Genomic DNA, 16,098 nt, shown 5'->3' on the forward strand with positions numbered 1-16,098 from the left:
TTAAGAACAACTAGAAGTCCCATCATGACCCACATCTGGGATACCTCTAAACAAAAAGTTGTGTTTCGGAGAAGACACATCTGATAAGGGCAGTATAGAATTGTGCAGCTGGAGGGACCTCAGCAATCAAAAGTTCCAGGTGAGGAAGCTAAGGTCAGCCAGGCAGTCAGCTGGTCACGGAAGAGCCCAGGAGAGGCCATGGATGATCTCTGATCCCCAGTCCTATGACTTTCCTTGAGTAAACACTGCTACTTAGCGCTTGAGAAAGTCTGTGCTTTTTTCCAGAGACAGAATAAGGTAGGTAGGCCTTACATTCTCTGAGCACTCAAATTGTCAGGTATTTATCTTGTAATACAAGGGCCTGCTTTATATTTTAAAGACTCCAGGTTGCCTGAGAGATAGGCAGTGCCAATTCTGATGAAAGATGCCTTTGCAGGAATCAAAGACACTAAACAGGGTAATTTGTCTGTTATCTGACAACAGAGTTACCCACACCCTTCATCACCAGCAACCACTCCAACCCCGTGGAAGACCAGGACTCTGTAACATTAACGTGTGGCCCTGACACTCAGGACACAACCTACCTGTGGTTGATAAACAGTCAGAGCCTCCCAGAGACTGACAGGCTGGAGCTGTCCTCGGACAACAGGACCCTTACTGTATACAGTGTCACAAGGAATGACACAGGACCCTATGAGTGTAGAACCTGGAACCAAGTGAATGCCCGCCGTAGTGACCCATTCATCCTGAATGTTCTCTGTGAGTAACTTTTGTTTCCACATGGCACAGGCTGCCTCCCCAAGTCCACACTTTTAGAGCCAGGCCACGTCAGTCCTTTCAGGTCCACGTACACTGACCCTCAGCCCCTGGACACCCAGGCTGGCCATGACTTCCTTTCCCAGGTAAATCTGGGTTGGTCTAGCCATGCCACCAGAAAAGGTGGGGAGGGGCTGCTTCTGTTTTGAGATGCTCGGGGTCAAGAACTGGGACGGGAGAGACCGGTTGATGGTCTCAGAGTAGGCCCAGAAAACTCAGGGGGTTATTGTGCAGGACTTTTTAAAACAAGCCTCACAGGGATGCTGTGGCCCTTGTCAGACCGGGAGCTTCCTCTTCCCTCCGGTTACATCACAAAATGGCTTTCTTCTGTTTGCTCCAGATGGCCCGGACACCCCCACCATTTCCCCCTCATACTGGTATTACCCACCAGGGGCCAACCTCATTCTCTCCTGCAATGCGACCTCCAACCCACCTGCACAGTATTCTTGGCTTATCAATGGGACCTATTTGCAATCCACACAAGTGCTCTTTATCCCCAACACCACTCCGAGTCATAGTGGGAACTATACCTGCCATGTCCATAACAATGTCACTGGCTTCAATAGAACCACGGTCAAGACTATCACAGTCTCTGGTAAGTGGCTCCCTGGAACTTCAGCACTGAGCTCTGGGGTGGACGTTGGTCTGGTTTTCTGAAAAAAATCTTTTAAGAGGTTATTTTCCAATCTGTGTCCCCTGGGAACACACAAATCCCAAAATCTGTCCCTGAGCCCTCTGACTACATCTCTTGAAACTATTCCCTCTACTTTTTCTTCTTATTTCTCAGGCCAGTCCTTGGGTCCAGCCTGGAATGTGGGGACGGGGCTCTGTCAGCCTCAGAAAGCCCCACGGAATGTCAGGGGGCTTCAGAGTGAGAGAGGAAAGAAGAGTCCTCAAGCTCTAGTGCTCTCTCTGTCACTAACTTGTCATTTTCTTTCATCTGTTTTCTTTCACTGACTCCACGTGCTATAAGGAACACACAAGTCTTCCAACAGGCTCACATGTTTTCCCAAATGAGAGGACGAAACAACCTCCACCGGGGCGATGGGCAGGAAGGAGTTCTGCCTCTCTGCTCAGACCCCTGCAGTCCCATGCACCAGCCCTGTTCTGATGCCACCTGTGGTCAGACTGGGGAGGGTGCAGTCCCCAAAGCCTGGAGGCACACTTTACTTGTGACTCATGTCCTTGTCTTTCGTGTGATGCTCAGAGTCCCACAGCTCCTGCCTATTCCCGGACTCTTTTCTAAATCATCCCTTAGACTTGGCTCTGTCCTTTATTGGGCCATGGCGTCTCATTAGTCACCATCAAAAACTGGTAAGAACTGCCCCTCATCTGAAAGCCCCACAGCCTGACCACCGGGCTTGCTCCTGGTCTCCTTAAGTGTATTTTCTGCTCATGACACCTAGTCTCCAGGACGGGTTGCCCCATATCCTCAGGTTTAAGAACAACTAGAAGTCCCATCATGACCCACATCTGGGATACCTCTAAACAAAAAGTTGTGTTTCGGAGAAGACACATCTGATAAGGGCAGTATAGAATTGTGCAGCTGGAGGGACCTCAGCAATCAAAAGTTCCAGGTGAGGAAGCTAAGGTCAGCCAGGCAGTCAGCTGGTCACGGAAGAGCCCAGGAGAGGCCATGGATGATCTCTGATCCCCAGTCCTATGACTTTCCTTGAGTAAACACTGCTACTTAGCGCTTGAGAAAGTCTGTGCTTTTTTCCAGAGACAGAATAAGGTAGGTAGGCCTTACATTCTCTGAGCACTCAAATTGTCAGGTATTTATCTTGTAATACAAGGGCCTGCTTTATATTTTAAAGACTCCAGGTTGCCTGAGAGATAGGCAGTGCCAATTCTGATGAAAGATGCCTTTGCAGGAATCAAAGACACTAAACAGGGTAATTTGTCTGTTATCTGACAACAGAGTTACCCACACCCTTCATCACCAGCAACCACTCCAACCCCGTGGAAGACCAGGACTCTGTAACATTAACGTGTGGCCCTGACACTCAGGACACAACCTACCTGTGGTTGATAAACAATCAGAGCCTCCCAGAGACTGACAGGCTGGAGCTGTCCTCGGACAACAGGACCCTTACTGTATACAGTGTCACAAGGAATGACACAGGACCCTATGAGTGTAGAACCTGGAACCAAGTGAATGCCCGCCGTAGTGACCCATTCATCCTGAATGTTCTCTGTGAGTAACTTTTGTTTCCACATGGCACAGGCTGCCTCCCCAAGTCCACACTTTTAGAGCCAGGCCACGTCAGTCCTTTCAGGTCCACGTACACTGACCCTCAGCCCCTGGACACCCAGGCTGGCCATGACTTCCTTTCCCAGGTAAATCTGGGTTGGTCTAGCCATGCCACCAGAAAAGGTGGGGAGGGGCTGCTTCTGTTTTGAGATGCTCGGGGTCAAGAACTGGGACGGGAGAGACCGGTTGATGGTCTCAGAGTAGGCCCAGAAAACTCAGGGGGTTATTGTGCAGGACTTTTTAAAACAAGCCTCACAGGGATGCTGTGGCCCTTGTCAGACCGGGAGCTTCCTCTTCCCTCCGGTTACATCACAAAATGGCTTTCTTCTGTTTGCTCCAGATGGCCCGGACACCCCCACCATTTCCCCCTCATACTGGTATTACCCACCAGGGGCCAACCTCATTCTCTCCTGCAATGCGACCTCCAACCCACCTGCACAGTATTCTTGGCTTATCAATGGGACCTATTTGCAATCCACACAAGTGCTCTTTATCCCCAACACCACTCCGAGTCATAGTGGGAACTATACCTGCCATGTCCATAACAATGTCACTGGCTTCAATAGAACCACGGTCAAGACTATCACAGTCTCTGGTAAGTGGCTCCCTGGAACTTCAGCACTGAGCTCTGGGGTGGACGTTGGTCTGGTTTTCTGAAAAAAATCTTTTAAGAGGTTATTTTCCAATCTGTGTCCCCTGGGAACACACAAATCCCAAAATCTGTCCCTGAGCCCTCTGACTACATCTCTTGAAACTATTCCCTCTACTTTTTCTTCTTATTTCTCAGGCCAGTCCTTGGGTCCAGCCTGGAATGTGGGGACGGGGCTCTGTCAGCCTCAGAAAGCCCCACGGAATGTCAGGGGGCTTCAGAGTGAGAGAGGAAAGAAGAGTCCTCAAGCTCTAGTGCTCTCTCTGTCACTAACTTGTCATTTTCTTTCATCTGTTTTCTTTCACTGACTCCACGTGCTATAAGGAACACACAAGTCTTCCAACAGGCTCACATGTTTTCCCAAATGAGAGGACGAAACAACCTCCACCGGGGCGATGGGCAGGAAGGAGTTCTGCCTCTCTGCTCAGACCCCTGCAGTCCCATGCACCAGCCCTGTTCTGATGCCACCTGTGGTCAGACTGGGGAGGGTGCAGTCCCCAAAGCCTGGAGGCACACTTTACTTGTGACTCATGTCCTTGTCTTTCGTGTGATGCTCAGAGTCCCACAGCTCCTGCCTATTCCCGGACTCTTTTCTAAATCATCCCTTAGACTTGGCTCTGTCCTTTATTGGGCCATGGCATCTCATTAGTCACCATCAAAAACTGGTAAGAACTGCCCCTCATCTGAAAGCCCCACAGCCTGACCACCGGGCTTGCTCCTGGTCTCCTTAAGTGTATTTTCTGCTCATGACACCTAGTCTCCAGGACGGGTTGCCCCATATCCTCAGGTTTAAGAACAACTAGAAGTCCCATCATGACCCACATCTGGGATACCTCTAAACAAAAAGTTGTGTTTCGGAGAAGACACATCTGATAAGGGCAGTATAGAATTGTGCAGCTGGAGGGACCTCAGCAATCAAAAGTTCCAGGTGAGGAAGCTAAGGTCAGCCAGGCAGTCAGCTGGTCACGGAAGAGCCCAGGAGAGGCCATGGATGATCTCTGATCCCCAGTCCTATGACTTTCCTTGAGTAAACACTGCTACTTAGCGCTTGAGAAAGTCTGTGCTTTTTTCCAGAGACAGAATAAGGTAGGTAGGCCTTACATTCTCTGAGCACTCAAATTGTCAGGTATTTATCTTGTAATACAAGGGCCTGCTTTATATTTTAAAGACTCCAGGTTGCCTGAGAGATAGGCAGTGCCAATTCTGATGAAAGATGCCTTTGCAGGAATCAAAGACACTAAACAGGGTAATTTGTCTGTTATCTGACAACAGAGTTACCCACACCCTTCATCACCAGCAACCACTCCAACCCCGTGGAAGACCAGGACTCTGTAACATTAACGTGTGGCCCTGACACTCAGGACACAACCTACCTGTGGTTGATAAACAATCAGAGCCTCCCAGAGACTGACAGGCTGGAGCTGTCTTCGGACAACAGGACCCTTACTGTATACAGTGTCACAAGGAATGACACAGGACCCTATGAGTGTAGAACCTGGAACCAAGTGAATGCCCGCCGTAGTGACCCATTCATCCTGAATGTTCTCTGTGAGTAACTTTTGTTTCCACATGGCACAGGCTGCCTCCCCAAGTCCACACTTTTAGAGCCAGGCCACGTCAGTCCTTTCAGGTCCACGTAGACTGACCCTCAGCCCCTGGACACCCAGGCTGGCCATGACTTCCTTTCCCAGGTAAATCTGGGTTGGTCTAGCCGTGCCACCAGAAAAGGTGGGGAGGGGCTGCTTCTGTTTTGAGATGCTCGGGGTCAAGAACTGGGACGGGAGAGACCGGTTGATGGTCTCAGAGTAGGCCCAGAAAACTCAGGGGGTTATTGTGCGGGATTTTTTAAAACAAGACTCACAGGGATGCTGTGGCCCTTGTCAGACCGGGAGCTTCCTCTTCCCTCCGGTTACATCACAAAATGGCTTTCTTCTGTTTGCTCCAGATGGCCCGGACACCCCCACCATTTCCCCCTCATACTGGTATTACCCAGCAGGGGCCAACCTTACCCTCTCCTGCAATACGACCTCCAACCCACCTGCACAGTATTCTTGGCTTATCAATGGGAACTATTTGCAATCCACACAAGTGCTCTTTATCCCCAGCATCACTGTGAGTGGTACTGGAAACTATACCTGCCTTGTCTATAACAATGCCACTGACTTCAATAGAACCACCGTCAAGACTATCACAGTCTATGGTAAGCGGCTTCCTGGAACTTCAGCACTGAGCTCTGGGGTGGTGTTGTGTTTGGTTTTCTGAAAAAAATCCTTAAAGAAGTTATTTTCCAATCTGTGTGCCCCGGGAGCACACCAGTCCCAAAATCTGTTCCTGAGCCCTCTGACTACATTCCTGGAATCTCTTCCCTCCTCTTGCTCTTCTTATTTCTCAGGCCAGACCTTGGGTCCAGCCTGGAATGTGGGGAGGGGGCTCTCTCAGCCTCAGAAAGCCCCATGGAATGGCAGGGGGCTTCGGATTGGGAGAGGAAAGAAGAGTCCTCAATCAAGGCCACGTGTTCTCTCTGTCACTAATTTGTCACTTTCTTTCAGCATTTTCTTTCACTAAGTCCATGTGCTTATAAGGAACTCACAAGACTTTGAACAGGCTCTTATGTTTTCCCAAATGAGAGGATGAAACAACCTCCAGTGGGGTGATGGCCGGATGGAGCTCTGCCTCTCTGCTCTGTCCCCTGCAAACCTGTTCACCAGCCCTGTTCTGACTATCTGTGGTCCGGCTGAGGAGTGTGGAACAGGTTCAGGTGTGCTGTCTCCTAATCTTGCTAAAACAGTGCAACCCTAAGATAGTGATGACTGGGCCAGGCTGTGCTTACTCTCTATTATTTAACAAAAAGGAAACAGGTTCCCTTCTGTATGTGAAGCTGCCCTGTCCCAAAAATAGACAGGACCGGCAGCCTGCCATTCCCCCCCGCCAAATTGTCTACTAGAGAGGCACGTGATTTCTTACAAAGTCACAGGAGGCCCTAGGAAAGGGTCACACGATTGTCTAGAGAAGAAAAATTCCACCTGATGACAATGTGGATGGACATGTGGTCTGGGAAGAGGTCCCAGTGCAGATATGCAGATACTTCAGGGAGTCAGTGGGCTGCACCTATTTCCTAGTGAGGGGATAGGCCACCATGTCCTTACAGATCAATATCTAGACAGACACATAACCTCTGCAGAGGGTCAGGACCACCTTCTGGATCACCTTTCAGAGCTCACTGTGGGACCTGTAATCTGGCAGAGATATCACAGGAAGAAGATTAGCCCCAGCACCAGGCCCTCCCACAGTCACCTCCTCTGTTTCTCCACAGAGTCAGTGACAAAGCCTTCCATCCAAGCCAGCAGCACCACAGTCACAGAAAATGAGGGCCCTGTGACCCTGACCTGCCTCACCAACCATGCTGAAATCTCTATCAGATGGATCTTCAAAGGACAGATCCTGCCGCTCACGGAGAGGACGACGCTGTCCCAGGACAACAGCTCCCTCACCATAGACCCCATCAGGAGGGAGGATACTGGGGAGTATCAATGTGAGGTCTACAACCCAGTCAGTTCCAACAAAAGTGATCCCCTCAACCTGACTGTGACATGTGAGTGACCCCTCATCCACTCCTACATCTTCTCTGGATAGATTAACTCTACCAATGGTATACAGAACGGATCAATGTCACAGGGGCAGAATATCAGTTAAGAGACAATTACAGTAAGTAATGGTAAAGTGGTCAAGAGCTCAGTCTCTAAAACAAAGATGTTTTTAAGTGTCATATTCCAGGGCTGATATCCACTGTGCAAACTGGCACAAGGTTCTTAATGTCCTGAGCCTCAGGTTCCTCAGCTGAAGATTGCAGTAAGTTCACCTGCTTCACAAGATTGTTTTAAAGGTTTAATGCAATAATCAACTAAACCCTTAGCAAAATGCCACACAAATAGAAAATGTTCCATAAATGTTAGCTGTTACTATTACTACTATTATCATTAAGCTTTAAGTCGGGTAGTCCTGGAGTCAAATCCCAGATCCACCTCTTATTAGCCATAAGACTTTGGGTAAGTTTTTTCACCACTCTAAGCCTCAGTTTTTTCATCTATAAAATGGGAATAATGTCTGCGTGACAGGATGATTGTAAGGATCAAATGAGATATATGTAAAGTATTTAGCACAGGGCGTGGCACATAAGCCTGTTGCCATCAAATAAATTCTGACTCATAGGGACCCTATAGGACAGAGTAGAACTCCCACATAGGGTTTCCAAGGAGTGGCTGGTGGATTCGAACTGCCAGACTTTTGGTTAGCAGATGAGCTCTTAACCACTGCACCATCAGGGCTCCAAACAGTATCTAGCATTAACAGTCAGCCTTGGGTTAACTGGTAAGGGTTAAGCCCGAAATGGTAGCAATAGAGAAAAGTAGAAACAGATGCAGAAAGTCTTATATATGGGGAAAAAGTGCATCACAGAGAAACCCATTGGGACATGATTATTGACTAAATATGGGAGGGAAAAAAAGGGGTTGAAAATTAAGTGCAATCTATCTGAAGTAGATTACCAGGACTTTTCTTCCAAGGTGGCCAACCTTTGGGTTCAGAGACTAGCACTTAACCATCTGTGCCATTTTTGATAATGCCTAAAGACCTGGGAAAATCAATGGGAGTGATATTTGGTTTTGAAAATATCTGCTAATAAAATCTAGAAAGGCTTTCTTGAACAAAGCATTTAAAATAATTGTTGAACGTCCCTTCCGGGCCAGTCCCTTTATTCTATAATTACTGATTCTTTTAAAGAGTAAAAAAAACTATAATTTAAAATCAATTTACACAAAGTCTGGATTAAAATTATAGTGACTAGAATGGTGCCCCTTGTAGATAGATTAACTATCACACATTCAATATCAATACTGGAAATTTAATTAAAGAAAAACACTATTAAAGGGAATAAAACAACAAACGCAAAAAAAAAAAAAGAGTTAAGTGCAAAATTTAAGCTTCATGCATGAGTTTTCTTGCCATTAAACAAGCAAGAACTTTATCAGGGAAAATGCCTGTGAGGGAAATGGGGCGAGAGTGGGAGGAGCCTGGGAGAGTCCCAGATCAAGACACAGATCTGATCCCTGTGAAGGAGAAAGGGAGGGAAGGAAGTTTTAGGTTGCAGTGTGGTTCTAAGGGCATTTTTGCAGGGCCTGTGGGGTTTTTATGGGGAGTCCTCGAGCCAGTCACCTATCAGAAAAAACTGTCTCCCAGAAACAGGTGTGCTTTAGCACCTCTGCTGCAGCCTGTGGGAAGCATGGTCTCTGCATAAACAGGTGGTGAATTCAGAGTGCATTAGCCTGCCCCTTTACTCAGTTAAAAACTCACCACAGCAGATCTGAGAGGTACTTATTCGTGGCTGCCATACGCGGGCAACTGAGAACAAGATGTAACCACGAAAAAGTGGAAAGTCAAGAGGGAAGTTCTAATAACACAAAAATAGCCATCAGCGTTTCTCACATTTCCAAAGCCTCAAAAATATCTGAGTGCAGAAAAGCCAGGACGGAATTGAGACAAGATGGATCATCAACCTGGAAACACAGTGAGAGAGAAAAAATTGCAGGGGTAGTCCATCAACCGCCTCACAGTGACCTACTATGAAAACTATTCCTTGATGGAATGAGTAGAGACCCTTCAAGTTGAGAGCTATTTCCCAGAGCACCCCCAATGTAAAATAATTTACTTTCTTTTTCTTCCCGTGACAGATTATGATTCTGCTCCAGAAAGTTCTGGCCTCCCAAGTGGAACCATTGTTGGCATCGTGGTTGGAGCAGTGGCTGTGGTGGCTGTGGTAGTAGCCCTGGTGTACTTTCTGTGTATCAGAAACACTGCCAGGTATGATGCCTTTCCTCATGTTCTGCTTCCTCAAAGGCTAACCACCATGCTTAGGAGAGGGAAAGGACTCTTCTCCACCTCTGCCTCTGGGCCTGGGCCTCCTCTTCCTCCTTCCTAAACTCCTGCTTCTCAGCACTAATGCCTGCGGGTCTCTGCCTCCCTGGTCTTCATCTCCCTGTATCCCATTGTCTCTTGGACATGGATATTCCCATCCCCATCTGCATTTAGAGGGAAATGCCCAGTTATGTTCTTCTGTTCCCCAGTCAGGGAAGCCAGGGTTCAAAAGGGAAAAAAATGAGAAAATGAAAGCAACAGCAAGAGAAAGTGAGCCAGGTGCTCTGGTGACCACAGTAGCAGAGGAGGGAGGCATAGGATAGGAACTGAATCTGAGAGAAAGCAGACACAGCCAAAAGACCTCCTGGCAATAAATATAGTGAGAGAAAAAAACAGTATCTACTCCTTGGGAAAACAAAAGGGGAAAGGTCTCAGGGTAGAAGTAGACTCAGAAGCTGTTGATAAAGAATGGACTTAAATGTGTGCATCTAAGGAGCACTCATGGCTCAACAGTTAAGCACTAGGCTGCTAACTGAAAGGTTGGGGGTTAGAACCCACCCAGCTGCCCCACAGGAGAAGAACCTGAAGATCTGCTCCCATAAAGATTACAGCCTAGAAAACCCTATGGGGCAGCTCTACTCTGTCACATGGGGTCTCTGTGAGTCCCAAATCGACTTGATGGCACAGGACAACAACAACAAATATGCAAATTTAGCAAGTGGAAAGGAGTCAACACTAGAAGAGATAGTGGTTAGACTGAAGAAACAAGGCCCTAAAGGAAAGGTAGTACCAACGGTGGTGTAAATGAACATTGAGGAGTTCGCTGCTGAAGTGTCCTTCTGAATTCAGGAAGCAACGTTCCTATGTTGGCGATAGCAGTCACAGTGTCTGATATTTATTTAGGGCAAGCGACCAGCGCGATAACACAGAGCACAAACCCTCAGCATCCAACCACAGTAAGTAAAGCCACTCACCCGATGAGAGCTGGAAAGATCCACCACATGCCCTACCCTAGCAGAGAACCCTGGATCCCCAAATCCTGCCTTCTGAATTTTTACAGAGGAATCTCTGTTTCCCAACTTTAAGTTGGAATAGGTCTTTACACCCTTCCTTACCTCAAAAGGTTCCCCTGAGACACAGCCCCAGGAGCAACACTCACTCTGTCCAGGCCAAGCAGGCCTGAGTAAGATGGACAAGTTTCCAGGCGTCATTTCCTCATCCTTACTCTTTCCCCTTCTGCCTCTATTATGGATGTGGGCATTCTCCCTTGGTGAGAGTTTTCCCTCTCTTGTGGGTGCTCCTGGTGCCGTGGGTCTCATTGCCCCTCCTTGCCTCTGGATCCTGTTCCTCAGAATGCATATGGGCAAAAATCAAGGCCTGTGAACTGGTAGAATCCTCAGAAGTGGACTGAGGCTTCCTGCGGCTCTATACCTGCCCCTCCTCTGGCACTAATGCTGCTGGACCACAGGCACTAAGGAAGCGGAATTCCTTAACTGATCATGGGCCACCCCCATTGCTTACCATCGCCATCATCTGCCCCCTCCTTCAGCAGAAATCACAACAGCCCAGGAACACACTGTTCTAAGGCTGTAAGTCAGCTTTGCATTTTCACGGATTTGAAACTTTTCTTTTCCTTCCCCAGGTCAGGACCATTCTGACACGGTAAGCATAGCCAGTTTCACTGGCTCATTTTCTCATGGAAATATCTCTGAATGAAATGAGTTATTCTGTTCGTCTGTGTGTGTGTGTCTGTGTGTCTGTGTGGTGAAAGTATACACAATAGAACATACACCAACTCAACAATTCATACATGTACGATTCAGTGACATCGATTACATTCTTGAAGTTGTACAACCATTCTCCCTATCCTTTTGCAAATCATTCCAACACAATTAACATAAACTCAATCCCCTCTAAGCAATAACCCTAGAATGAGTTATTCCTGAAGTCACAAATGTGAGATTATGTTTGGGTTAAAGTTCCTCAATGTAGCAATGAAGAAATATTGGTTAATGAGTCTACCTCACAGCAAGAAGTTGGATTTTGGAATTATGCCCACCCTGTGTTTGAATCCTGCCTGTGACTCTTGGTAGCTCTGTGTCTTCGGACAAGTAACTTAATCTCTTTGACTCTCAGCTTTGTCATCTGTAGTTTTCTGCCTTCCTTAAGGAAAGTTGAAAGAATTAAACATCATATGTCAAGGACCCAGCACAATGTCCGGCACAAAGAAGGCACTAAATAATTCTCTCTCCTCTACCTTCCGTCTGATCCTGCTCTCACTGTCAAAAGATAATTCCCATGATAAAGGACATTCTGAGGTCCTATTTCCTTTATAATAATTTTACAAACTTTTCCTCATCTTAATCTTTTAATACAGTGCACATATATACTGAAAAATGCTTAAAACATAAGTATACCTTCACAATGTATGAACTTTCATGAAATGGACACACCCATGTAAGCAGCACCTACCCCTAAAAAAACCCTTCCAGTCATTGCCCACCCAAGAGTAACCACTATCCTGACTTCCAATGCTCTAGATTAGTTTTACTGATTTTCTCTCATATAAATGAAAACTCCTGTATATCCTTGTATGTGTCTGCCTATTTTTGTTCAATGTTATGTTCTGTGAGATTCACTCACATTGTCGTGGGTGTCTGTAGTTTGTTCATTCTCATTGCTGTATTGTCTTCCATTGTATGAATACTATGATGTATCTCTTCTAATGACCATTCAACAGGAGTTTACCAAGCAGAGATAATGGGTCACAAAGGCCCTTCTCTGAAGCTAAAAGTTCCAAAGTGGTGATAGTAAGTGGTGCTGAAACACACTAGGTCAGGTGAGGGCATGACCCTTGACATTGATTTAATTGTTTCTCATGCTTTTCAGGACAATGAAGTTGCATATTCTTCCCTGAACTTCAAGGCCCAGCAACCAGAGAAATCGACTTCAGCATTCCCATCCCCAACAGCCACAGAAACAATCTATTCAGAAGTAAAAAAGAAGTAATGCAACTTGTCCTGCACTGCTGATGTATTTATTCCAAACCTCTCTCATCCCCATCACCAGGAGATCCCTTTACCCTCAGAGGAAAAGGAAAGAAGCCCCCACTGCCACCTGTTCACTCCCTAACACTGTACCTCCAGGCTACCAGGTCACAGCCCCTCCCTCAGTAGCAATAGACGTCATTGAAATTTGGCAAAGCCAATTTGGAGAAGAGTTCCTAGAACCTCCCCATCCTTCCCCTGACTCGATGTTTTAAAACTTACCTCTTCAAAGCACACTCACTCCTTCCCACATGAGTCCTGTCCCATCAGAGTCTAACTTTAATTTGCAGTAACCTCAAGACTAATGTGCAGGGAAAAGAGAGAAAAAGTAAAAGCAGCAATTGCTTCTTCTGTCTCTCCAAAGCCCAGTGTGAAAATCAAATATATAACCAATACTGTACTGAGAAATTCTACACCTCTGTCCACTGTCAGGTTTGTCTACCTATAGGATCAGGGCCTAAGTACTTTGCTAAGGTAAGGATACCAACGAAAACTCTGGCAAGCCTGTCTCAAGAGAACCCACTAGAAGCAACTAGAAAAACTATTTGCCAAGATCTACAGGCAATTCCTAGTGGAAAATGCAAAAGTACATGTATCTTTCCTGTCTTTATGGACTTTATACAAGGAAATGCCCACAGAGAGAAGGCTATAGCTTTAGGAGGGAGACAGTTGTAACACAGACAATCTGCTGGGGACTTGAGAAAAGAATCAGAGAACTACCCTTCAGAGAATTATTTAAATTATTGTTAATAAATGCAAATTTTGGGGTATTGGGTGTTCATCATTTCTCTGAGACATTCTGCTATTTTAATTTTTGTAACCACTTATTATTTCTCTAAAAGAGGTTATTTTAATGTACTTTACCTATATAGGCCAATCTGACTTTGGTGAAAGATTGGTTAAAGAAGCTGCCAAAATCCCTCAGGTTCCCTTGGCCAGGAGCTCCTCCAGGCTTCTTTATTAGGGGCTCCAAATAGAAAATAGCAAGGAGAGGCTTTCCTCATTCCTGTCTAGAAATGGATCTAACTCAATTTCTGGGCATCTCAGACCAATCTCCAACAACCACTCTGTTCCACATTTCTGCCTGTGCATCCCACCTTCCATTGTGTCTGTCTGCCCCCTCGCTCTTCTCAGGAAACCTTGGCTTCTGCCAAGGTGTGTTTGGTTCTTGAGAAGTGGGAGCCCCGTAAAAGGAACACTGTCACTCACACTGTTGGCACTGGGTACAACTTAGAAAGTTGCGCTGGTGCTGATGCCTCTTGGGGACAAGGGCTGTGAGCGGGTATTAGGACATGAGAGGAAGATGATGACAGAACCTCAGGTTTCTTAAACAGCCTCTGAAATTTCTGTTTTCTCTGATAGGGTCTATGGGTTCCCATGTGCCTTAGAATAAAAAGGGAGAAGGAGAGGAAAATGTACTTCCCACCCAACCTTCCTCTACACAGACAGAATTTCTTTGAGGCTGTTAGAAGAAATATTTTATTGGATATTGAATACCTTATGTCATGCTTTGCCTAAGAGACTTCCTCTTAAAGGGTTAGTTGGGAGTTCTGTGAACTCAGGTACCTCTTTGAGGGTTTTCCAGCCCTGATACACACTGTAGACTTCCCCTCATCCTCTCTATGCTGTGTTATTTAATTTTGCCTGGCTAAGGCCACTTCTGAATTACTTTTAAAATTTATTTGTTCTTTATTTGTAATAAAAATTATATATAGCAGAAAAGAACATGCTGCCTCACAGCTGATACCTTATAGGCAGAAGAAAGAGGGTATAAATTTCTCAATGGGGAACTGGAATAAGTATATTTCTAAATCTGAAGACATCTGCTCTAGTGACCTGAAAGCAACAGGCCATAGCTCCAACCTGCCTGGAAGGAACTGCCCGCCTTCCTCTGGAAGAGAAGATGATTCCATGAGTGAAAGATCTCCTGAGCCTCTTTATTAGGGGCAAACAATACTGCCCACAGAGGAAGTTCCAGCCACTCAGATTTAGCAATACAGCTCATTCACAAGGACCTCCACAGGTTCAGTCATATGGAATTCTTTCTAGCATCTTCAATCTCTTCCTTATTCCCAGCTCCTATTTTTTCTGCCCTCTTAGAGGGTCACATCTCTTCTAACATGAATAACCTTCATTTATTAATTCCACTAAGTATTAATCTATTATCTCATTCCCCTTCCCTTCCAAACAATTGAAATATATGCTACATCCACTGCCTTTCCATGTCCTCATCATCTAATTTCTCCTGACCCTCTGCAGTAATACCTCCATACACAAGATTATTGGAAGCAACATAAAATTAGTATCTCTTGGCCAAATTCAAAGATATTTTCACTGTCCTCACACTTTTCACATTTACAACATTTGAGACCACAGATTTTTTCTTTCTGGAATTTCTCCTTCCACCGCCACCTATGAGCATGCCCACACCAGATTTGGTACTTAGACAATTCTAGTCTCCCTCTACTCCACTCGTCTTTCTTCAGCTTCAGTGACCTCTCTGCAGAAATCTCTAGCCTCAATTACTTTCAAGATCTCACATCGCCTACATCCAAATACCTTCTGAAATTATTCCTCATCAAACTGACTCTCCCCAAGAGCTTACTCATTTCTCTCAGTAACACCACTGAGAAACATCTAGTCTCCTCTCTTTTTGTTTCCCAGATTCAATGAATCTTCAAAGCCTGCTGATTCTTTCCCAACATCTCTCAGTTATGACATTCTCTCCATTCCCATAAGTCTAACTAATCCAGGCCCTCCACAACTCCTGCTTGAAGGACTCCTAGACTTATTTCCAGTCTCCCTACTGAAGTCTTTGCATACAACTGCCTCGTTACCCTTTCTAAAAACCAATTCACTCTCCTACTGGAGAATCTACAATGCATACACCTATGGTCAACTGATTTCTACAAGGGCATTCAGTCCACTCAATGGGAAAGAAAGATCCTCTTCAATAAATGGTGCTGGGAAAATTGAATTTCCTCCACATGCAGAAGAATGAATCAGGATCCAAGCCTAACACCATACACAAAAAACAATTCAAAATGGATCGAGAACCTAAATGTGAAAACTAAAACCAGAAAATTATTAGAAGAAAATGTAGGGGTGAGGCTGTGGGACCTAGTTTTTAGTGACAGACTATCAAATATGACAACAAAAGCATGGGCAGCAAAAGATGAAATAGACAAATGGAACCTCATAAAAATTAAATACTTTTGTTCATCAAAAGACTTTATCAAATAAGTGAAAATACAACCTAAAGATTGAGGGAAAAAAAGTGTGAAATACATATCTGATAAGAGTCCAATATCTAAAATACAAAAAATACTTCTACAACCTTACAACAAAAAGATAAACGACCCAATCAAAAAATTGGCATAGGAACTTGAAAAAATATTTAACCAAAGAGGATATCCAAATGT

At 45.6% G+C, this 16,098-nt stretch overlaps 1 protein-coding gene across 1 annotated transcript in view; it reads left to right on the forward strand.

Annotated features, from left to right (window-relative positions):
• The window catches only part of LOC126085423 (hemicentin-2-like), a 418,976-nt gene extending 406,336 nt beyond the window's left edge, over positions 1-12,640 (forward strand). Inside the window, 11 exon segments of the mRNA XM_049900797.1 lie at positions 484-759; positions 1,157-1,411; positions 2,738-3,013; positions 3,411-3,665; positions 4,992-5,267; positions 5,665-5,919; positions 7,033-7,311; positions 9,446-9,575; positions 10,533-10,585; positions 11,272-11,291; positions 12,519-12,640. Coding sequence (XP_049756754.1) covers positions 484-759; positions 1,157-1,411; positions 2,738-3,013; positions 3,411-3,665; positions 4,992-5,267; positions 5,665-5,919; positions 7,033-7,311; positions 9,446-9,575; positions 10,533-10,585; positions 11,272-11,291; positions 12,519-12,638 — 2,195 coding nt within the window. The 3' untranslated portion in view covers positions 12,639-12,640.
• The last annotated feature ends 3,458 nt before the right edge of the window (positions 12,641-16,098 follow it).

This window comes from Elephas maximus, chromosome 11, assembly GCF_024166365.1.
Source record: "Elephas maximus indicus isolate mEleMax1 chromosome 11, mEleMax1 primary haplotype, whole genome shotgun sequence".
In the NCBI taxonomy this organism is placed as follows: domain Eukaryota; kingdom Metazoa; phylum Chordata; class Mammalia; order Proboscidea; family Elephantidae; genus Elephas; species Elephas maximus.